This window comes from Strix aluco, chromosome 6 (genome assembly GCF_031877795.1).
Source record: "Strix aluco isolate bStrAlu1 chromosome 6, bStrAlu1.hap1, whole genome shotgun sequence".
Classification (NCBI taxonomy): domain Eukaryota; kingdom Metazoa; phylum Chordata; class Aves; order Strigiformes; family Strigidae; genus Strix; species Strix aluco.
In genome coordinates, this window is record NC_133936.1 from 389,782 (window position 1) to 414,983 (window position 25,202).

Sequence of the window (25,202 nt, forward strand, 5' to 3'; positions counted from 1 at the left end):
CAGTGACAAGCCATTAAAACAACTCCTTTGTTTTTGAAACTTTGTGTGAACAAACATTTGGGCTATGGACTAAATTCTTACAGGCCTCAACTGTTAATCCTAGACTAATTTTACTAATTCCTAGAGCATTAACTTCATTGTTCTATTGTAAACTTTTTAAAAATATTTTTTTATTTGGTTTAAGAGAAGTTTTGAAAGTATAGACTGTTCGATGCATTTGAATAATTGTTATATTTGAATATTTCTTTTTGATGACTGGAACAAATCCTTCGTCAGTTTTAGAAAATTTAAGCTTTGGATAGGGTGTAGGTGCTTGTGTCTGTGTATTAGCATATATAAACATTTGGACCACAGAATTACAAAATGCAACATTTTCAGTGTGCAGAATGCATATTATAGCTAAGGTGTAACAATTTACATATTAGAAGTAGAAATTAAAGCACATGCTGGAAAAATAACAAGAAAATCCAGTTTCGTAAATTTGGAATTCTGAATTTGCCTTACAAGTGTTAAAGTCCGAAGCCATCCGAAACAATGTCGGAGGTGCTGGTATGAGATTTTTACAAGGAAGAGAATTTTGAGCAGAACTTCACAACACATTGTTAAGAGTTTTGTTCAAAAAAGGAGTTTTTATTTTTTATGTACAAGAAGCTCTTATTGAAAAACATCTGTATGTCTTGAATATATTTTAAATATGTTTTTATGAACTTTCTGAAAAGGTCTTCAGCGTTGAACAGAATTTTAGGAATGGGAATAATGTGAAACTACTAGTAAAAATATATAAGGTGCTTAGAGGTTAGTTACGTGGCTAATACAAGTTCTTCCTTTTCATTGGGAAGAAATTGTGGTAGCAGTATAGTAAACAACAAAACTGCTACGTGGAAAGTACCAGTTTCTTGTGAGTTATGACCTAAAAAAATCCAGAAGACAAACCACAGTAGCTGTCAACTCAGTGTATGTTGTTGGCATCATATTAAATGGAAATGAAAAATGTCCTATCCTAAAGACTTCACACAACATGGCAAGTAAGTTGCAGTTAAATTTGAGCTAATGTGTTTGGCTGGAGTAATAAATAAAAATGTTGAAACTACTTGTGTCCTGTGGGTCTTACAGTAGCTGAGGCATAGAGTTTGCATCTGGTGAAGGGAAGGCCTGTTGTAACTTGTACATAAAAGAAGGCTGAAAGAGGCCACCTGTGACATACAGTTCTCAGCCTGTTTTCCCTCTGGATCATCTGTGAAAGGAGAACATTAAAAACGTATCAGAAACTGTGTAAAGATGTTACTCTTTGTTTTGTCTTTTTTGAGTGGAGCAGGTATAACCTATCAGTGCTGTCAATGTGAACGACATAGTACTAATAAGGAGAGCATTTTGGGGGGTAATTGCTCTCTGAAATGCAGCTTTTAAAATAAGAATATCTCAGAATTATACTTGTGTGGTGGTTTAACCTTGGCTAAATGCCAGGTCACTCTATCACTTGCTAGACATTGCTCCTAATAGCAAACAACGTTATTTTTAAACACAGAAGCCTGAGTATATTGATCATCATAAATGGTCTTAACTATTATGTTGGCCATTCTGTACATGGATATACTGCGTTTAACTTTCATTATAGGACTAAGAGAAATAGCAGTAGTAGGAATGTGATACATGGGTAATTCTGAAGTGTTGAAATAGATTTTGCTCTAGTGCAACAAAGCTTTTAGTTTGTTTCGCTTTGTTTTTTTAACAACTTCTTGAGAGGTTTGTGGCTTCAATATCACAATGCTATTTTTAAAGAAACTTTTTGGAACTTAGTTACTTAAAAAGTGTCTTATTTTGATTAGGCTAAATTAAGCAAGTTAAGTCTGCTCATGAGCTTAAGTTTGTCTCTAATTCATGTACATTGTGAAAATTAAGGTCTCCAGTTTGTCAATATGATTGTTTTCTGAATGGAATGTATACAGTTGAAGCAAAACTGATCTAATGCAGAGGACTGTTAAGTGAAAGTGACCTGATGCAGTGTGCTTATTAAGACTAATGTACTGGGTTAACATCGGTTGTAAACCTTGATTCAACAAGAAGGTGTGCACTTATTCACAAATTATATTTCAGTAAAGGATCTAAACTAGGGAAGGCACCCCGCTGGATCTGTTGTTTGTGAACAGAGAAGGACTTGTGGGTTATGTGATGGTTGGAGGCCGACTTGGGAACAGTGATCATGAAATGATAGTGTTCAGTTCTCAGAGAAGTAAGGAGAGGGGTCAGCAGAACTGCTACCTTGGACTTCTGGAGGGCAGACTTTGGCCTGTTTAGGAGCCTGGTTGCCAGAATCCCTTGGGAGGCAGCGCTGAAGGGCAGAGGAGTCCAGGAAGGCTGGACATTCTTCAAGAAGGAAAACCTAAAGGCGCAGGAGGAGGCTGTCCCCATGTGCTGAGAGAGGAGCTGGCAGGAAAGAAGACTGGCCTGGCTGAACAGAGAGCTTTGGCTGGAACTTAGGGTAAAAAAAGAGAGTTTATGACCTTTGGAAGAAGGGACAGGCAACTTGGGAGGGATATAAAGATGTCCTGAGATTGCGCAGGAAGAAAGTTAGAAGGGCCAAAGCCCAACTAGAACTTAATGTGGTTACTGTAAAAAACAATAAAAAATGTTTCTATAAATACATTAGTAACAGAGGGGGGGCTAAGGAGACTCTCCATCCTTTATTGGATGCAGGGGAAAACATAGTGACAAAGGATGAGGAAAAGACTGGGTGTTTAATGCCTTCTTTGCCTCAGTCTTTAATAGTAAGATCAGTTGTTCTCGGGGTACCCAGCCCCCTGAGCTGGAAGACAGGGACAGAGAGCAGAATGAAGCTCCCATAATCCAAGGGGAAATGGTTAGTGACCTGCTACACCACTTAAACACACCCAAGTCTATGGAACTGCATGGGATCCACCCAGGGGTACTGAGGGAGCTGGCAGAAAAGCTCACTGAGCCACTTTTTGTCATTTATCAGCAGTCCTGGATGACCGAGGAGGACTCAGTTGCCTGGAGGTTAACAAATGTGATGCCCATCTACAGGAAGGGCCAGAAGCAGGATCCTGGGAACTAAAAGACCTCTCAGTCTGACCTTGGTGCCAGGGGTGGTTATGGAGCAGATCACCTTGAGTGCCATCACGCAGCATGTACAGGACAACCAGACCAGGTGATCAGGCCCAGTCAGCATGGGTTTATGAAAGGCAGGTCCTGCTTGACAAACCTGGTCTCCTTCTATGACAAGGTGACCTGCTTAGTGGGTGAAGGAAAGGCTGTGGATGTTGTTTACCTGGACTTTACTAAAGCCTTTGATGCTGTTTCACACAGCATTTTCCTGGACAGACTGACTGCTTATGGCTTGGACAGGCGTACTGTTCACTGGGTAAAAAAAAACGGCCAGATGCCCGGGCCCGAAGAGTGGTGGTGAATGGAGTTAAATCCAGTTGGCAGCCAGTCACAACTGGCGTTGCCCAGGGCTCAGTATTGGGGCCAGTTCTGTTTAATATCTTTATCAATAATCTGGACAAGGGGATCAAGTGCACCCTCAGTAAATTTGCAGATGACACCAAGTTGGGTGGGAGTGTTGAGCTGCTTGAAGGTAGAAATGCTCTACAGAGCGGTCTGGACAGGCTGGATCAGTGAGCTAAGGCCAATTGTATGAGGTTCAACAAGGCTCAATGCTGGGTCCTGCACCTGGGTCACAACAACCCCACGTAACACTACAGGCGTGGGGCAGAGTGGCTAGAAAGTTGCCTGGCGGAAAAGGACCTGGGGGTGTTGGTTGACAGCAGCTGAATATGAGCCAACAGTGTGCCCAGGTGGCCAAGAAGGCCAACAGCATCCTGGCTTGTATCAGCAATAGTGTGGCCAGCAGGACTGGGGGCCTGGTCATCCCCCTGTACTCCCCACTGGTGAGGCTTCACCTCAAATACTGGGTTCAGTTTTGGGCCCCTCACTTTACAAGAAAGACATTAAGGTGCTGGAGTGTGTTCAGAGAATGGCAACGAAGCTGGTAAAGGGTCTGGAGATGAAGTCCTGTGAGCAGTGGCTGAGGGAACTGGGGTTGTTTAACCTGGAGAAGAGGAAGCTGAAGGGAGACCCTATCGTTCTCTACAATTGCCTGAAAGGAGGTCTCTTCTCCCAAGTAACCAGCGATAGGACAAGAGGAAACAGCCTCAAGTTGTACCAGGGGAGGTTTAGATTGGATATTAGGAGAAATTTCTTCACCAAAAGGGTTGTCAAGCACTGGAACAGACTGCCCAGGGAAGTGGTGGAGTCACTGTCCCTGGAGGTCTTTAAGACACGTAGATGTGGCACTTAGGGGCATGGTTTAGTGGTGGCCTGGGCAGTGTTAGGTTAATAGTTGAACTCTATGATCTTAAGGTCTTTTCCAACCTAAATGATTCTATGATTCCATAAAGGTGCTTGTTTAGTTGTCATTTGTATTCCTTGAATTGGGGCCTGCATCTGCTAGAAGAAAACTTAAGCAGTATATAGATCTCGAGTGACCCCACTACACAAGTTTACCATTAGATGTAGGGCATGTATCATAACTCAGATGCAGTTAATTAAGTCAATACATCTTAATCCTGAATAGATTTAAGTGTGTGCCTGCATACATAAACAGGCATTGACTTACTGACACTTAAAGGAGCTAAGCATGTAAAACTGTTTTGCAGAATTTCAGCCTTGAATTCCTCAGTGACTGGGCTTTTCATGATTTCAGTAGTAACATTAATGCTGGTTTAGTACCTGTAGTAATTTGGGTGTTTCTGTCTTCAGAACATAATAATGTACACTTTTTCTCACCCAAAATTATCTATCAGATTTCAACAGTCTCCTCATTTCATTAACTGATACTTTCTTTACTATGAAAAATGTGTTACCCCACTTACACTGAATCACAGAGCGAAGAATGTAGGCTCTAAATTCTTCTGGGCAGATTCCAAGTCTGAGCATTTTGGGTTTGTTTTTTAAACATAACTACCTTTTCTAGACACAATCATCAGAGAAAGAAGGAAAGTATTACATATGGCTGCTGATCCAGTGAATATGATATTGTTTTGAGTATGGTAGTGTTTTGTACTTAAAAGTTTTGCTTTGGTGCATGTACACTATTCATATTGTGATCTTAATGATGTGAGGTACCATCCCAATTAAAAAGCTGCCTGCGATGCATAGAATGCGATTGGTTAAAAAATGAAACACACTTTCAAATACTGATTCTACATAATGTAAATTTTTGAGAATCCTTAGTTATTGTCATGGATCCAGAGCCTTGTTAGCCTTGGAGCTGCAGATTAACTTGTATTTATGCACTTTTATTATACACAGAGATTGAACTCGAATGTTGTTTATGAAATGGAACAAGTAATTTCTGATAAAACTCAACTGCATCTATAATGCTTCTGGTTACTCCTAATTACCCAGGAGGTTCCTTTGTGGCTCTTTCCCTTTTAAGTACCTGTTGTCAACGCATGTAAAATTTTATGACCACACTGTGTCTGTTCACCTGTTTGTCCATGTGCCTGTCCATTCCATGCAGTAATTTGTTTGCCATTCATTTTCAGCCATAACTGAAAGTAGGCTAGACATTCAAAGGCAGAGTTCTGCACTTTTGTGAAAATCAATCACTGTGTTGAAGATGCGCAGATTAGACCCTTCAGCTGAGGAAATTATAGGCAGCATTAGTGTTACTTCACCCCTGCGCCGAGCAGTTCTCCAGTTCCTCAGCGTGTGCGCACCTTCCAGCCAGTACGTCTTCACTGTCATCACTGTCCTTGCCGAGTGGGTTGTTGCAGTGGGCTTGTATTCCTTGGAGACGATCTGGTTTATGGCAGTAGGAAAATGCAAAGGACCATCATAGGAACACTGCTCATAGCAGAGTTTTTTTTCTGCCACCTCAAAAGTATCATGCACATAAAGAAACCTGTAGTAAAAAGCTTTTGCATGGTACCTTCTTATATGTGCTCTGTATGTGATAGAATGTGGATACTGAAGTTTACTTTCTGGATCAAAATTATGTTTTCAGAATAAATTCAGTGTGATTTCAATTAAAGATGTTGGTCACTTTTAAGTAATGTGAATAGAATGATGTTTATGTATGTAAGTACAAGCAATAAGCAATCCAATTATTTCTGTTGGTGAAAATACCTTAGAATCATTCCCATGTGCACATGTAGGTATTTCTTATTGAGGGTGCAGATAGGCTAACGCAAGTCACGCTAATTTGTTGTTATCTTTTCATTCCAGTGTTACATGAGAGAACAAACATTTGCATTGATGTGTGAAACAAAGACTTGCCTTTATGAAATGCATAGACAGGTTTTAGTTGGGGGTTTTCTGGAACCATAGTCTGTGTGCCTGGCAGTGTCCTGTGAAACGGGCTGTGCACATGGTTAGTTTACGGACAGCTGATTGCAGTTTCATCAGTAAAAGCCAGACGTGCCATATTATTTGGTCAAATGTAAATGAAAACCATAGGGTTTTAAATAGTAGTCATGACTATTTTTAACGCAAGTGAAGGATTTTTTTTTCCCCCTATTTTTTTATTTTAATATCATGGACTGGATTTCAGTATTGCAGATCATACCTGATTCACTTCCATACTGTAAACCAGACTAGCAAGAGTCAGACCTGTTTGTCAGGAATTAAAAAGCCTGCACAAACGGCTGCTTTATTGTAATATAAATCACCCTGGTTCATACATGTGGCAATAATTAACTTCTGTTGATGTTAGAAAAGAAGTCATCATATCGTTGCTGAAAAACAGGTTTCGGTATGTTTTGACTCAGCTGACAGAAGTTAGGTGCCATCAGACCAGTATAAATCTTAACTAGTTTTGAACTGCAAAAGTGTAAGACTACATTTTCTTATAGGACTTGAACAGAAGCTTTGTTTTTTAAACAAGACATTTAAGTTCCTTTTTTTAAAAAAATGGAATACTTTTGCCTATTGCGACCAATGAAATAATCAGAAATTGCATCTTTTAAAGACTGTGGTCTCAGGATGATTAATTTTCAACTTCTCTGTTGCTTGCTTTCCTGGTTATTTTTTATGGGCCACCAAGAAGCAGTCAGGGGTCAGGTTACCAAGGGTCTGTAGATCACAAAATGAAAGCAAGCATGTTAAGTTTTAGAAGAATTTATACCTTGACCATCTTTCCTTCTAAATAAGCAGTAGTTTGTTAATAAAACTATTCCAGAGTGGATTATTACTAATTTGTTTTAATGTTTTTTGTCTGAGATATTCAGATATTGATTGATACTTAGGGCAATGTTTGAAAAATGCTTAGCATTTCTATCGATACTTTGTTAGAGGTGCTTTGGACTCCATTAGTAGCAGAGTTAAATTAGTGCTAAACAGTGGTGGAAGTTTCATTTTTTAGCTCAAACTTCAGCCTTTAAGAAATGAAAAGGCAAGGATATTCTGGTAAAAACCACATGGTGTATTCAGACTTCACCTGAAGTGGTCCCTTCCACTGAGGTTTTAGTGCCCTTTCTTTACAGTATTTTCTCTTTCAGTCACTGGGCAGACAACTTTCTTCTACAGGTTCAAAAGTTATCTTGTCGACCTTTGTCTTAGCAGAAACCTGAGTCAAAACTGTGTTCTTACCCTGAACCTGAAAACTCACAGACCAGAAGAAAGTACTTGGAAGCTTATTTTGCCCAGAAAGAGTAGGGAAGCAGAAGGAAAATAATCTGAAGCACAAAGCTATTGTTATTTTCAATAGGTAGCCATTAATAAAGTCTTCAGGCTTGCTGTAATCCATGCTGCTGTTTGCTTATCATCATCATCAGAGGCCAGACCGTTGCTATTGTACTAGAATGATGCTAGGGTAACGAATTTAATATATATGAATGGTTTGAAGTAAAAAATTTATGACTACCACTAGTTCCTTATTTTTAGAGTTTATTTTCTGTGTATATAATTCACTTTTTTCTTCTCATATGTGGCCAAGATTTATGTCATCACTTCAGCAAGTCTTGGCTCATTGGAAGGGAGAAGGGGGAGTATAGGAGAAACACTGGCACTCCTGGCAGTAGAGTCCATCACTCCTACCTAATTCTCAGTTTTCTTTTGAGTAGTAAGAGGTTAAATTGCTAGCTTGCTTTACACTTCCAACTTCCAGAGGTGTCTTGTAGTTGGTTGTTTTGGTGCTGCAACACTGTCAATGTTTTTTCTTCATTAATATCATGGAACTATGTTTTCCAGTAGTATGGAGAAACATCTGCATGCAGTTTCTGTTTCTTTGAGCCTAGTTATGATGGGTCTTCATGCCATGAGAGTTATCATAATTCCTAAGCTGTTACCATAATTCTTTATGCCATTTCACTGTTTGAAAGACAGCTAAATACATGCTGGAGGACAGAGGTGAAATCTGTTGGAAGGGTAGAGTTCTGTGTCTGGTTCTGAGGCCATTAATATGGGAGAGAGAGTGAGCTACTGAAGAGAGTCCAGTAAATGGCCATTAAGGTGTTAAAGGGACCAGAGCATCTCCCCTGTGAGGGAGGGCTGAGAGCTGGGACTGCTCAGCCCAGAGAGAGGAGAAGGCTCAGGGGAATCTCACCAAGGTGTATAAATACCTGGAGGGAGGGTGCAAAGCGGACAGAGCCAGGCTCTTTTCGGAGGTGCCCAGTGACCAGACAAGGGGCAATGGGCACAAACTGGCACACAGAAGGTTCCCTCTGAACATCAGGAAATACTTGAGGGTGACTGAGCACTGACAGAGGTTGCCCAGAGCTGTTGTAAAGTCTTCTCTTGGAGATACTCCAAAGTTGTCTGGACAGTTTTGGGCAACTGACTCTAGGCGACTCTGCTTGAGCAAGGGGGTTTGACAAGATGACCTCCTTTTCAATCTCAACCACTCTTGTGATTCTGTGTGTCACCTGTTTTATATTTTAAGATGTTTTCATGAGTTGTTTAAACTAATTTTCTGTCAGTACGCACAGAGTCATAAGTCTTGACCAGAAGAGTAGAATATTGCTACGGTCTCGAAGTAACGTATTCTAAAATTCTGAGGTCTTTAAGTTTCATTGGAATAAGATGCATGAGGATTTAAAATGCAGTCTACTCAATACGATCTTTAAAAAGATAACTTTCTGTTGTTCTGTTATTTCTTAGTTTATACTGTTTTGACAGTTAATGCACAATGTCGTGAGAGAGGAGGACTTCATAAAAGTGTGCCTTAAGGAAACTGACAAATGTGGAAAGTACAAAATGGCTTTTCTTGTACTGCTGTTGTATCATGTTATGAGAGAATGTCGACACAGGTGATCTTAGTAACTTTGTGATAAACTGTGAGAGAGTACAGTGAAACCTGAGCATTATAGGTTAAACTTCGGTTCTTTGTGTTGCTTTTCCTCAGAATAATAAAAATGTTGTCAGTTGACAGAATGGAGCTACAGACAAGGAAGCTGTTTATTTTGTTTAGGCACGGATAAAGTTGAATGGAAATAGTTGCCGGTTTTCAGGGAAAAACAAAGGAGCTAATTTTAATAAAAGAAAAAAATCAACCTTCTCCCTCCTCAGGTTTTGAGTAAGGGAGAACTTGGCAATGTAAATATATGCAGTAATCCATCAAAGACAGAACCGAAGAACTTGCTACTAAGCTTATAATAAAATAATTACCAAGTCCAACTAAATGTAAATCACTTGTACCTGCTTTTTTACCTTAACCAGGCATTACAGAGCCAAGGTATAAATGACACTATTGGCATAAATTAAAACAGTGCTTATCTTCTCTTTGTGAGAAGGAAAATATTTTCCTTTTACTGGACATAGAGTTGTTGCATATCTGTCGGTGCTCCTGTAGTGTGTAAGACTCATTTACCTGACTCCTGTCTTGTCTGCTTACTGGCTTTCTCAGTGCCTACATTTTGCATGCTAGCAGGGAGCAATGTAACTTCTCTATTCCAGAATTTTGTGTGGTAGTCTCAGCTGGAGGGTCTGCCTTGCCTTTTAGCTTCAGGGAAATGAAATTTCTGTAGCAGGGTTTTGTGTTTAGGAAACTGTGGAACAGACTTCACCCACCGAAGTGGCTTTTTTTTCAGGTAGCATGTCTTACACCTGTACTTACCATGTGATATGATAAATCAGCTAGGTATGCCAGTCATGGCTCACGTCATGTGTCTTGACAGTTCAGGGCTAAACGACTGAAGATGTCCATGAGTACTGTTGTTTTTCTGTGATGCAGACTTTTATGTTGCCTTTGATACGATTATTTGCACATTGACCGATTTGAGGCCTTTTATTGTTCCTAAAGTGTAAAATGTTACTTCAAAGTCACTGTTTTAATTTGATAAAATATGTTCATGAGTTTCATTTTTTTATGATTGTAATTCCACCTTTTAATAATCATTCTCCATTTCTGCAAATATGAAGACATAAAGGGTGATACGTAAACATATTGTGATTTTGAAAATTAGGAAAATCAGTGTTTCCTTTTGTTCTTTTTGCCATGCTAAAGTTAGCTTGCCGACTTCAGTGCCATTTTTTGGCAAGGCAGTAAACATCAGAAACTAAACAAATACTTTCTTAAAAAAATAAAAATCTGTCTGTAATAACAAAACCTATTTTTTACATCTTTTGTTGGTTGTTTAAAAAAGTAATGCTGTCTTTGCTCTACGTGTAACTAGGAAACATACTGTATGATCCATTATCTTGTAGTTTTCACTGGTTAATAAGAGCAGTGTTCCAATCTAAATGTAGTGGAGTGATGTAAACCAATAAAGTTTACTACAAGATTTTTAATTTAAATCAAATGTTCTATTAAACACTGTTGAACCAGAATGAAGGTGCAATATTTGAATTACAAATGGGGTATTTTATTATCACAGCTGCTTCATATCCAGATATATTTTTCTTACTATCTTATATTACTAGGTATTTGTTAATGGCATCTCCCAGGACAAGGCTATGCAACTCTGCAGTAGTGTAAAAGCTGCTTCTGCAGTAGTGTAAAAGCAGCAAGCTATGTGGTTCTCAAGGACAGAATTGAAGAGTATGCATTGTGAAATACAGAAGAGGCAATGTGATATTACTGTCTAAGGACTATGCGATATGTAAAATAAGTGTTACTCTGATCTGTTTGGTATGACAGGTATCAATGTGGGATTCTGTGATTGTTATCTTAGAAGAAAAAGATAGAGATGAAATCTGGAGGTGTTTGGCCTACTGCAGAGTGTGTGTCTGTGTTTGAACATTGTATTATGCTGGCTTGGTTTGTGGATAGATGGAAACTGTTGGTCCTTGTAGGCAGAATATTCCAGTGTCTAAAGGTGTTTCATATTTGTGCTTAAAGAAGATAATGGTGTCTTGGGCAAAAGTGAATTAGAGTTACAATGAATTATTGTTGTTCCTTCATATACATTTGTAGGTAAAAGCTGTCTCCATTTCTATAATACTCTTATTGTTGAACATACTCTTGTTTTTTCTGATGTGCCTATAAAATATATGGACTGATATATAGTAAATAGTATGATCTTAGCATTATATAAGATTGTTTTTTCTGAAAGTGGTTTTGTTCTTGGGTTCTGGTAGTACTCCGCCAAATAAGCTTTCAAATGCATTGCACAGAATTCTTTTTTCCCAGAATGTCTATTTGTGACTTGTGTTTTATGAAAATACATTAAGTCCTACCTGCTTGGGGTCATTTAATTTCTTGTGTATTTAATCTGAAGAATGTGAGCGTTTTTTTATATGTATCACACATCAAGAGAACAGTTTCAAGTAACAGTAAAGTGTACCTTTGTTTCTGCCTCAAAACCAGTATTTCTGCATTAGGTCTAAGTTAACTCTTCAGTGTCACACAGTACGGGTGGTCTTTTTCTCCCACGATACCTCAGGCTCTAAATGGCAGGTGACTGGTAGGGCAGATTCAGATTAGACCTAAGGAAGAAATTCTTCCCTGTGAGGGTGGTGAGGCCCTGGCACAGGTTGCCCAGAGAAGGTGTGGCTGCCCCCTCCCTGGAAGGGTTCAAGGCCAGGTTGGACGGGGCTTTGGGCAACCTGGGCTAGTGGAAGGTGTCCTTGCCCGGGGCAGGGGGTGGCACTGGATGGGCTTTGACGTCGTCCCTTCCAACCCAAACCATTCTATGTATTATTCAGTGAGAGAGATATTTGTTAGTGTTTAAGAAAACCATATACATACGAATTTATCTTTATTTCCTGTCTGGTTAATATAGATTTTTTTTTTTCCCCCCCAATTTGGATTAATTGATTTTGCTAAAAAGCAGGATGATGTTTTTGTCATCAGTGTGAAAATATAGAGAGACAAGATCTGATGCAAAGGATGTTTAAATGTAGCTATACTTGATAACCAACTAATTTCCAGTTCCATTTGGTTAACCTGCTTTATCTTGCAGCTGCTAATTGCTTTTATTAGAGAAGATACAGGCTGTTTCTGTTTGTCACATCAGAAGGAGCCTGAATTTCAAATTTTAGAGATCTAACTACTTTATCTGTTAAGGACCTGGGAATAAGAAAGAAGTAGCTTCTTCTTACAGTTGCAAGAACAGGAGTCTTGATACTTGCTTGTGTACTTGATACAATTTAATTAGGAATGAAACCTATGTGTCACACCTCATCTAACCATGTGTTACCAGGAGATTTCAGTGCTGGGAGACTTCAATAAAAGTGACTTACCGACCTTTTAAATATGATGTCTCAACTTCGTGCTGGCTGTCATAGTAGACACGTGTAATAAAGGTGCCTATATCAGTACTGAGAATTTGCAAAAATTAAAAAGACTTCAAACTGTTTGTATTCACAGTTGTAATAACTATAATAATAATAATGCAATGAATTGTCACTGTGTTCCTGTGTGCTTTTTCCTCTTTTCACTTGCATTGTGTTTTTAGTCTTCAATTAAGTAACCTAATTTATTAATTTTAAAAAAAGGCTATTTCCCCTTTCTCATAGGTTTGTTTTTTTTGTTATTTTCTTCCCTTGACTGGCTTTTTTTATCCTTGTTTTCTCTCTCTTTTCCCCAGCTATGTTTGTGTCTGAGCAATTACTGCTTTTTTAATACTGTTCATGTTTCCCTGAATCATGGAAAATGCAGTGAAGTTTTGTTTCTGACCGGGGCTTCTGGCTAATGGAGCAATATGCAAAACAATTACTGTGTCTTTTCCTCAGACAGGAGCAACTACTTGAATGCTGAAGGCACTTCTTCCTGCTCCCTCCTTGTTTGCTGGAGCTTACAACATGGCAGAGCAAATATGCAGTCTCAAGGTAGTGGTCAGTCTTTAAACAGAGGATGAAAATAAAGTCCCTCTTAATGCAGTAATACTCAGACCTTCTCTTGTTGTTCAGCTCCAAATGAATGTTAAAGGATGAAATGGCACTTCCTTTGCAGTAAGAACTTAACTCTTGTCACATTTTTCTTTCATCTTCCACTGATGATGATGGCAGGAAGAGGAACAGTATTGTATTTTTACTGACAGTGTTCCTTTCTTCAATTTATACTGGCATGGTAGAGTTGTTAATCAACATGTTCCCACTTGTTAGAGAATGGCCTTGACATCATTCTTGTTTATCAAATGTATGGAAGTGACACATGGAGGAAGTTACATAGAACAGCCAACACTTTTTAGTTGTAAGTGTGCTTGCTGATCCCTGTAAGTGCTGAGTCAGAGAAAAATTCTATCGTGTCTGTAGAATGTGGGAGTCGATGAAAACTAATTAAGTGATGCAAACACCTTTCAGCACTTTTCAACAAGCTTTGCCAAGAGATTGGTGTTCCACAAGTCTTGAATCCTGATCAAAATACCTAATCATGATGTAGACCTTCTTGTCATTGCTGACATCATTGCTTTCATCCATCATAACAGTGAAAGGTCCTGATGTGGAAAGGTTCATGGCCTAACAGCGTCTGATGTGCTGACAGAGCTGTGACAATCCATGCAGCTTTTGTTCCTTCCAAAGGGATTTTTTTCCTTAGTAGCTGAGTCTAGGAATCTCACCTTGTCAAGCTGTGTGAAATGGTCAGCCATGTGACTAAAAAACAGTATCTCAGCATTCTGAACTTTTTCACGTTGTAGCTTGAATTCTATTTCTGTGAGAGGGTAACAATGCTACAAAACTGGCATGTTTTGCAGACACATGTTTTACCTGAGAAATGCAGAAAGGACTTAAGATGAATTCTTTTTTAATCTGACTGAACTAAATAAAGCCTCAGATGAGTAGTTAAGCTTTTGTGGCCTGTTGCACTGGAAGAGAAATAAGCACAGAGGAGGATCCTCTTTGTTCTTCACACAGTGTATATAGAGATTTTCAGCATTTGGAAATCAGCCTCACCACCCCTGGAGGTATTTAAAAGACATGTACATGGTGCTTAGGGACATGGTTTAGTGGCAGTGTTAGGTTTACGGTTGGACTCGATGATCTTAAAGGTCTTTCCAACCTAAATGAGTCTATGTAAGTGGATCTGTATACCCAGAGAATTGAATATGAGAAGAGTCTCCAGGTGCATAGATCAAATTACTTGAATAAAAGAATACAGAGGAACTGTGGGCTAGAAGGCTCAGTCTTGCGTTTTGGGGCCAATTCATAGTTCCTGTGTGCAGTGTTCTAGCAGGTGACTAACTCCTGTATTTTCTCTACAACAAAGAAGAATAGTCTGCCCACTATTAAAAAAAAGCAGGGACTGTAATTGATCAAAGGGTTTGTGTGTCTTCTGCTTTCATAAAGCAGTGCTAGTGTACTCACAACAAAAATGTGGCTTCCTGAGCTTAGGACATTTGTCATAAAAACAGACAGCTCCCATTTTCTGCTGTTCAAAAGATGATTTCTTAGTACAATGAAACTGAATTAACATTTCTTACCTTCATTCCGTTTTTACAAAGTTAAGATGTGGGTAGTTTCCTGCCACTTCTGAATTTTGTCTAATGCAGGTGAACAGTGGTTAGTTCTCTGAGCAATGATAAAGTAATAATGTGAGAAAACAGTTATGTTTGTTTTTCTCCGTTCAAATACTTAATGGAATGAGGAATGTACAATTGTAAATGAGTAGAAGAAACAAGAAGGTCTTAAAGAAATTTTTGGTCTTAAGCTAAAATTAAAGAGACCCAGTAGCAGTTGATACTACTGGAGACAGGTCTGTTGAGTTTTTTCACGTCCCTGCCTCCAGCTGCATTGTTCCTGTTTAGAAGGTACAGCAAGAGCTTAATCAGTAAGCAGTTCTGCATGGCAGCGGCTGAGCATGTGACTGCTCTGTCTGTATTGGCCAGTACTCGAGTGATTGCTGACGTGAATGTGGCATCTCTGGACGGTAGGCTGTTTGTGCCGTGGCTTTAACGGTTCTCTTACATCGTTGTTGCATTGGGAATGTCCTGGTAAGGCCTCATCTGGAATACAGTGTATTTCTGTTTTGTTCCAGAAGGATTATTTGTGTTCAAAATACTTGAAACTATAATAGGTGAGAACATACACTAGGATTCTGATGGTACTCCTGACTGTTGAGTGAACCTCTGTTTCACTTTGGGGACTTACAGAGGGTTTGAAAGAACTTAGACTGGTTTAGTTTAACAAAATTAAAAACGGAGAGCTTGCATACTCCTGCCCGATGGGCCACAAACTCCAAGAAGAACAGTGTAAAGAACACAAAAATTGTAGGATTCAAACAAAAGGCATTAAGCTGATAAAGAACAATTTTAGGCATAAAACCTGAGGAACATAAAGATGGGAGAAGGAAGCCAAATTTTAAGATGGCATTTGATCCATTATGAGAAGGATTGCATTGTGTGAGATAGGAAGGAAGTAGATTTGATTCAGGAAGTCTCTTCCAGTTGTGTGCAATTAGTACACTGATTTATAGAAGGGAGTGGGGGAAGAACTGCAAGCAGGCAAAACCCAACTATGTAAATCTTTCAGAAGAAATTAAATCCAGAACCCAAGCTCTTAGGGAAAGCATTTGATTTCTAGTACTTAAATATTCCTTGTACTGACTGATGCCCAGTCTATGCTAGCACTAATATACACATTGCTAAAATCTGTTGCTGAAATACTGAACTCCTGTTGAATTATTGGTTTCCGAAGTCATAAAAATTTCCTGAAACTATATCATATATTTGCACAAAGCTTCCATTGTTAAATGTGCTGCCACAGCAGAGGTTTTTTTGGTTGCTCCTTTGTTCTAAATCCGTATTTTGAATTATTGGTTCTCAACACATTAGTTCATCAAAGGAGATAAAAGCCTTTAAAAAAAATATTTCTAAAAATACGTGTGGCTTTTTTATCAGCTTACTTTCTTAAAACTGTGTATTTTAGGGCCATGACTTCTCTTTTCTCTTCCTTTCAACTATTCTGGTAGAAGGGTTTTCCAAGAAGCAGATTGTCATGTGTTAGTCTTTAATAGGTGTTAATGACTTTTCTGCTAAGACTTTTAAAAGTATGAGTAATGGCATATCTGGTCTTGCCAGAGAAGAGAAACTTGCTTCAGTTTTTTCAAATATTTATTTAAGTTTTAGGGAACAAGTGCCCCCGTTTTATCAAATGTTCTTTCTATCAGGTTTTCAAGAAATACTAGTTATAAATGTTAACAGAAGCATGAAACAGTTTGAGGAAGTTTCCCTAATCTCACTTTTTCAGTCTTTTATAATGCTGTAACTTTGTTAGCTCTCCCCTCACAGTAAACTTACAGAGCAGACAAGTCCTGAATTACTAATGAAAACCAGGAAGAACGTAACCTGAAAACCCGTTGTTCTTTCAACCTTTGTTTGCAATATAATTAAAAAGGGCACCAAGTCCAATTTTTAAGACAGGCACATCTTTTGTAGTATGTTTGCGCTGGAGAAAGAAGCAAATTGCAGTCAAGAATGACTTGCCTCATGGCTTTATGAAAATAGTGCAGTTTTTGCTGCATTCTGCAGTGCTTTCAGATTCTAAGTTTTGATTTAATTGAGAAGGTGCCATTGCCAGAATGTAAACCAGTTATTCTAGTCTTGCTTAAAAAAAACACCTTGCGAAGTGATAACAGTAACAAAGGTGGGAATTCACCCCACCCTGTCTTCCCACTTAAGTCAAACTTCAATTAGCGCTATTTATATGCTAATATTCAGCACAGGAAGCTTCCTTTTTCTTTACTTCGCACACAATAAGGAAATAATGCAGGACAAAAAGATTAGGTTACGTTAACGTTGCATAGTTGATAATGAAATCTGAAAATAAAAAAATACAATCTTTCCTGTCCACATGAACTGTCCCATTCTTGCAGTGAGGAGCGGTTATTCCCCCCTGTGTGTCTGCAGCGCGGCCAGGGAGAGACTTTGCCTGCGCTGCTTTGATGCGGTGTCGTGGTTTAACCCCAGGGGCAGCTCAGCCCCCCGCAGCCGCTCACTGACCCCCGCGGGGTGGGGAGGGAATCGGAAGGGTGGCAGCGAGAAAGCTCGTGGGCTGAGACAAAGGCAGTTGAACAGGTCAAGCAAAAGCCGCGCACAAGCAAAGCAAACCAAGGAGTTCACTGGCTCTTCGCCGTTGCGGGCAGGTGCTCGGCCATCCCGGGACGGCCGGGCTCCATCACGCCTGACGGTGGCCCGGGGAGACAAACGCCCTCGCACCCAACGTCCCCCCTGTCCCTCTTCTCCCCCAGCTCTGTGTGCTGAGCTGTGGGCTGGGGGGAGAGGCAGAACAGCCCTTGGCTCTGGGTAAGCACTGCCCAGCAGGAATGAAAGAAATCTCTGTATTGTCAACACTGTTCCCAGCACAAACCTAGCACACAGCCCCCTACCAGCCACTGTGAAGAAAATCAACTCTACCCCAGCCAAAACCAGCTCGTATCGGGAAATATAAAAGAAAATTTATAATCTCCTCTTCTAGACACCCTACGTTTTGTGTTCTTTTAAATACTCAGCTTCCACCTATCTCCATTCAGTGTGGAATGTCGGCTGTTTCTGGCCTTTTATTCTCAAATTGCCTTAGGATTTTGTTTGTGTTTAAGGATACTTTGCTTTATGCTTTGTAATAATCAGTTCTAAAAACAACTCTAAAAAATAAACCACAACAAAATGCTTTTCTGTTGGGCTTTGTTAGTGGAACAACTGTGAATACTAAAAGGGAAAAGAAGAAACTATTGACAAGGACTTATGTTATTGCATGAATACATACGTTATGTTATTGCATCAGTAGTAAACCCTGAGCTTTCCATGTTTGTGTGTGTGCACAGTTGTGTCAAGGAAGAGAATATTTAGTCTGAAACAGTATTCTTTGGTACTTTTTAATATTTTTTTTCAGTTGGACATAGAAGTTGTTGTTGTATAACTTCCTTAAGTTCACGCCGAATTATAGCTTTGCTGTTGAGTTTTAGCTTAGTTTTCCACTCAGTATAGTATTTGTATATCTAGGGCACCTGTTTGCTCTGCACTTTGGACGCTGGGGCCAAAACCAGTCTTTGTGCTTTTAATCAGGGAGAAGAAAGATACTGAAATATGTAAGGAACATACTGTTTATAAAAGTAGATGCTTCCTTTGTTTTTAGTTTCAAAATTTAAAGCTTCAGATACATATACCTGCAGCAAACCATATGATTTTTCAAACCTCACAGTCACTTGTCTTAGTTGTGTTTTGCCCTATAAAAAAAAGTTGGGTCTTTTGTAAAAAGCAAACATGAGGATGGACTCTGGAGGATGTAACAATCAGAATCACATTTGCCACAGCAGGTGTGCCTTTCAGTTGTAATGATACACACTGGTGATTGAGTTGGACCTGTCAATAAGTTGTAAAGTGAATGGTAGAAGTGTGTGATAGGCAGCTGTAAGGTACTGAGGTAATGAAACTCCACAGCTGTCAAAAGGTGTTATTGCCACCTGAATACTTATCTTTATTTGGGCCATCTAATCCCTTCTGGTTGTGATGATCAAAGTTCTGGCTTTTCCTAATAGAAGTATAAAACAATTTAGAGTCAGACTGCTTCCATTTAATTGGTACAGTTTTCTGTTGTGCCTTATTTGGTCTTGTGCTGAGATGTTGCTGTACGAACAGTCCCGCTGCTGTGGCTGCATCCTGCCCCTGTTTTGCACTGGATCGTAGGCTTGCGCAGCTGAGTGAAGGGTCAGGTGAATTGGTCTGTTGGGAGATGCGTGTGTGTAAGTAGACTAAGATTGCTTTACCAGGGTACATCTCAATGCCTGCTACAACTGGGGGTTCAAGAGCAGTGTGACTTGAACTGCCGAGCATGCAGCCAGCAGGTTCAGGCTGATTTTGATAGCCTCAGAATAGAGAGGGTTTGTTTAGAAGAAGTTGCAACCAGAAGCTACGGTATGAGAAAGAGAAAAAGAGTACATTAAACTGAAGTACTGTTGGTTAAAATTTATAAATGGATAAGGGAATGATTTTGGAAGATAGAGAATCTGGTTCCTGAAAACTCGTACAAAACTTTGAGGAGCTACTGTTTGCAGTGGAAGTAGTGCACGCAGAATCCTGAACCGTTTGGACTGGCTAACTTAGGTGTTGCTAACGGTGTAGCGACAGTAGTGTGCAGCTTCTCAAGGGGCTGAAGAGAAAAGCAGTAAATACTTGAAAATTAACTGCACTGTGTTGTGTGCTGTAAGATGATAGTTGCATTGTTTAGCTTAGTTTAACCTTGGCTGAAAACTAGTTAAACCGTCACAATGGGGATTGTAATGTGGATATATCCTATTTACAGGAGAGTCTCTTGCCTCTGAGAATCTGGCAAGTGGTGTGGTAGATCTATTTTGGTTTTACCCTTGAATTTGAGTTAGATGTCTTCATACAATTAAATTTTATACAAAGCAGCCCACACATTGTGATTTTGGTAACCCAGTTTAAGCTTATAGGGTATAGACGGTGTGGGTTTTGCGGTGCCCACCACTATGTGCGTTTCTTATATTGTCTTATTTAATGTTCCTTGTGATATTAAAGTCCTCTTATCTCTTCTCCACCACTGTCTCATGTGTTTGCTTATAATGTGCACATGTCCAATTAGGTCTTGGAATGCTAACCAAAAAGTTATCTTACTACTGAGTGCTACTTCCTTTTAGGAAGAAATGTGCGACTGTATTTACTTGGAGGGTAAAGAGTAAATTTCTATTAAGCAAAGCAGGTTTATTATTTAGAGTTTTCCAAGGTAAAGTGTGAAATAATTGGATTGCACCACTGTTAATCATCTTTTGACTCTCTTAGGAGGACGAAATACAAGGTGCTGGAAAGAAGGGAAAATATGAATTCTGCTTCGTATTTAATCTTCAAATAATTTTTAAAGTAAAGTCAAGCTAATTCAATGTGTGATAAGTGTTTATCTCATGCACAGGTGAAATGTACAGGTGATAGCAAATGTAAAGTTCCCCTGTGCTTAAAATAAAGCAGTGATTAGAGTTACGGAAGTTGTCTGTTCTGCAACTGCTGCGAAGCAAGAGGAGCATCATTTTTGTTAACATGTTACAGGGAGGTGAAATGCCATTATTGAAATGGACAGTGTGTGGCTGAGATTTGCCAAGGCAACGAAAGGAGGGAGATTCAGAAGTCCTACAGAAACTGAATAGGAACAAAATGAAAAAATGGCACTTGATGAGACAATGGTGACACAGTTTTAAGCCATTCATTGTGCTTTCATGTTTAAGGAAATACTGTAACCATTGTGGAATGAAACATACATTTAAAACCAAAGAGAAGGGTTTCAAAGTAGTGGAATAATGAATGCATCTTGTATAACATTGTTTTAATCTTGTGATAGAAATACAAAACATATTTAAAGCCTAAATTACACTGTTAAATTCTAGGACTTTGGGTTTTTGACGGGTGCCAATCTTGTTTTTAAAAACAAAAAGTTTTCATAAGAGTTATTTTAAGAACAAAGTAAAAACCTGGGAAGGTTAGCTATGTCTATATAAACATGCCATTATCTTTTAAGAAAAATTCACAAGGCAGATTCCAATCCATTCCAACATGTGAGCTTGTAATATTTCTTTGATGCTGGGGCAGGCAGGGTGTGGTGGGAGGGATGTCTTCAACATGTAAGTTTCTTCTCCCTTTCAAAGGGAAAATAATTGCTGTGCATATTCTAGAGCTCTTGGACCACTGACTGACTGACTTTGGTGAGTGCTACTAATGTACTGAGGTAGCTTTCTACAGCAAGTGAGTAAAATTCGAAGAATGAAGCCTATAGTCTTTGGAAAGAGAGTAAACAGCCTCAGTATTACAGTCTCAGTAATACAAGACAATGCATTAGATACGCTTTTCTTTACTGATGAAGAAAGGACAATAGTGTTTGGTTAACTTGGTAATTTGTTTATTGCAAATTTATACAGCATATGGGAGAGGGAGCCAGGGCAGTGTGTGATGCATTTTGTATATGTTGCATTGTATTTGCATTTGTTTGTTTACCTGAGTAAGAAATGGAAAGTTAGACTTGTTCTTACATAAATGTAATAAACAACTCTCTTTTTGTTCTTCAAAACTGAACTTACTTGCTCAGGTTTACAGCAGTTGCATCAAAAGGCACTATTTTTTTTCCCCTTGGAGAGTATTAGATACAGAGGACGTTTGTCAGTCAATTGTGTGTGATACAAAATGGTGCAGCTGAAGTTAGTTTTGGCTTATCAAAAGACAGTAGGTAAGTTTGTATGTATATATCTAGACAGATTTACTTCCCCAATCTGTAGAATTCTTGGATTTGGACCATCACTAAAGTCTTGGCTATGTGCAGTTGACAATGTTTGAGGAAGAACATTTGACCACTGAATTAGATTAATTCAAGACTAGTACTAGTTTTGTTACCTGTAATTTTGAATGTACTGCTAAAATTTTCCTGCTGAATACGGACTTTTTATTTAGCCTAATGAAAGTATGTGATACTCATATGCTCATATATGCTGTGTGATTTGCATAGTATCATATAATATTTTAATAGGGGGCTGTGCTCCTGTATTTGTTAAGTTTTTCAAGAAAGAGATTAAGAAATGATCCTATCTGCGTACCGTAGCACCTGCTGCTGGTATTGCACAATTGCGTGTTTTCTGCTGCCTTCCCCTCCTGGTTTTTCATTCTCACGTCTCCGAGATGTTTCCTGACACCTCTGCTCATCTATCTTGCTCTGATTTCGTGTTCTATCATTCCTTTCCAAGCTTAGATTTGACAATCCTCCTACCCCACCCCTTTCCTCGGGTGCAGTCAACTTCATGCCTCAGCTGCCTATGAAAAGTACTTGCCTTTTAGCTCATGGAAGTACACAGGTATTCAAGGTAGGAATGGACATAGAACATGACCTCTAATAACATGAGTGTCAGTATAGAAGGCTGAAAGCTCACACAGGCAGCAGATCTTGAGGTCTTCTATTGAGTTTGGAAGGTGGACTGAAATGTTTATTGCACCATTTAAGATTAAAAACTGACTTCAGTAGGTCTTTAGTCAAAGAAAACTAACGGAATGTACGTTGTTGAAATATATTTTACATTGCTATTTGGAGTAATTTGTGCAGTATGAAGCTGTGAGAGAGCTCCAGACAAACAAAGTGATTTTGGTTATGCACGTGGCTAATGTTGAAATTTTTTGCTTTGGGAATAATTCTTAATGCATGCAGACCTTGAAGTATTGGAGCCATAGTAAAGCCTGTTTTTAAAACTGTTACCTGTTTTTACTTGCAGTTGCCTATTCCAATTGCAGAAACTCCTTTGTTTACAATTTTTTGTGTTTCTAGTAAAGTTATAGAGGGTTTTCAAAGTAGTGACCCTTTTCATGTACTAAGGATAGAGAAGAGATGAAAAAAACTTGTCTCTCTTTCCTCACTCCTTGGTTTACATACTGCATCCATGAGAGCAGATGAAGTATAGAGAAGTCGGCAGCTGGTAAAGATGCGTTGAAGCAACAGATTGTCAAGAGAGCATCAGGCTGAGTCTACTCCTCAGGTTTTCCTCCCGTTTCTTCTTTTTTGGAGAGTTGTTACCCTGGGGAAACAAGTAGGCTGTTTTCCAATGTGGTTGGATCCTTAGGGATCTGGGTAGCTTTTCTATAGAGAAACTTTTTCACCTAATTGGACCGTATTGAGGGCTGGGGGAGCTGTGACTGTGCGGTACGCTCTGTGTGCTGGTGAAGGTAGTTGGTTCTCATTCCTTGCAAATGGCAAGCTGGAACTTTAAGAGCTGTTTTGACTGTCCTCAACTCTGCTGAACCTTGTCCCAGGGTCCAGGTTTTGGTGGGCTATTCAGTGCCTTCAGGACTACCAAAACCTATCAGTGCCACAGGTACAGATGTAGTCAGAAGTGGAACATCCGTGCAAAATTGTAACAGGCAGCAAGTACTTGAGCTTCAGCTAGTAGAGGAAATAACCTTGTTTCCAACTTAGAAGGAGAAATACCACTTTGTTAACCTACTTTCTGAAGAGACAGTTCAGGGTTCTAGTCAGCCAGCAGGATGGTTGAGAGTAGCAAAATACATACTTTCTGTAGCTTTTTCTCTCTGGAATGCTTTGCTTCCACTTTTAAAATGGTGTAGTTACTGTGTCATAACAACTTCTCTCACTTCTCTTTCTTGTTGCTGGTCTAGTAGGTTGGGGGTTTTTTGGTGTTGTCAAAGCATGGCAGTAGGGTAGAGAAGGGAAACAGTAATGTTTTGGGTTCTCCTTGGGAGAACAAACATGATTCCTTTCCTGATAGGTTGATGATGATGCCACTGGCTGTTATGAGGAACGATTTGTTCCTGGTTGTCCTTTGACAAAGGAGAAAAATACCTGTTGTTTTCCTGACAGGCCTGGGAGTGTAATTTGACAGTAGTGGCCATAATAAACAAAAAAGCAATTTTTGGTGTTAATGCCCACACGTTTACAGGTTGTAATTTAAAATTAAATTAAAAAAACTATGGCTGTTGTTGATGTAATTACCTACCTAGATTTAAATTGTTACTTAGCTTGCCTAACTCTGTAAAAGAAGTTTGCTCATGCAAATGGCTGAAGTTTTGTTTGTTTAAAATTTATTAATAGTTTTCTTTACTGTGCCACTGAATACGCTAACTTTATGCTCCTATCAGTGTGGTGCTGTAGAAAAAAATGCTAGAGTAAAAACATCCAGTTTTCTACACATTTGTTTTTAAAAAAGTGTTCAGTGTAAAATAAAAGCCCCAGACAAACCAAGAACAAAAAAAACCCTGAAATGCCATTTTAGCCTAGTGTTTTTTATATGTAGGCAATTATGCATATTTGCTTAGTTAAAATTGTCTTACCAGTGTAGCTGAAGAGAGCATCTACAAGCTTTGTATAGCAAGTACGTGTTTAATGCTACACAAGATATTTTTAAAAGATAGAAAATTTCACTGACTCTTTACTAGTCTTCAGTGAAAAAAAAATTACTAGAAAATCCCAACAATATCAGATTTCTGCTACTATAGTAAATAACGTTGCTGGTTGTATTCTGTTGCATCTGTTATGCTGTTCTCTATTTCCTATACAGTGTGTATGAACTATGTGTTTAGAAAAACTTGATCTACCCAGGGGAAAGAAATTGGGAAGAAAGCAATCCAAATGAGTGTTCAAAAATTATTTTTAGTTTTAAATTTTCAGTGAAATACGCGTGGATTTTGTACTGACAGAGATGCTTTTAATTCTTATAGCATGAGGAGAATTTGAAATCCTCATGCTAGAGAGCATCAGTAAGGGAATGAAACTCTGGTTCCATATAAACAAAACTGAGAATTCCCATTGATTTCTGTGAGGCCAGAATTTTTGTTGCATTTTAATAGAAAGATTCATTTGACTTACTGTGTACACCAAAGGAGAACACATTGTACTATATCATTAGAATTTAGTAAGGGTAAAATGGGTATGTGTCTTTAAACAGCTGGTTGCAAACAAAAAAAGTGTGATTACATTTAAGCATGTGGCTTAAACTGTTCTTGTTTTAGTGGCTTCATATCTGGCTGTGCCAAAGAATTAGTGTTTTCAGTACACTGGAAATACTTCACAGATATGTCTTTTTGAGAAATTTTACTGTTCTATTTGAAGTGGCTTTGTCCTTGTAAAAAAGTTACTTGATGAAAGGATGACTCAGCTGATTATTAATTGTTTTCTGTCTGCAGGTTGCAAACCAGCAATGTCACAGAACTGACCACATTCATCACAGTAAGTAAGTGACAGCAGTAAGCATTCTGATAATTTTCTGAGAAGCATGAATCATCTAGGGAAAAGGAAAATGTTCTGTGCTGTATGGCTTAGTGCTAAATTCTGCATCTAGGTCCTGATTTCAGATTAAGCACAAGCTTAAC

General features: G+C 38.9%; 1 protein-coding gene across 16 annotated transcripts in view; it reads left to right on the forward strand.

Annotated features, from left to right (window-relative positions):
- BAZ2B (bromodomain adjacent to zinc finger domain 2B) overlaps nucleotides 1-25,202 on the forward strand; it is a 157,029-nt gene that overhangs the window by 15,603 nt on the left and 116,224 nt on the right. For 15 of the 16 annotated variants that reach the window (XM_074828375.1, XM_074828366.1, XM_074828374.1 and 12 more), the window contains one exon: nucleotides 25,017-25,059. Coding sequence is in view for 14 of the 16 variants with exons in the window: in XM_074828366.1 (XP_074684467.1) it covers nucleotides 25,017-25,059 (43 nt within the window). In the remaining 2 variants the exon portion in view is untranslated. Of the gene's footprint in view, nucleotides 1-25,016; nucleotides 25,064-25,202 lie in introns of all 16 variants that reach the window. The other variant, XM_074828385.1, reaches the window with a different exon arrangement.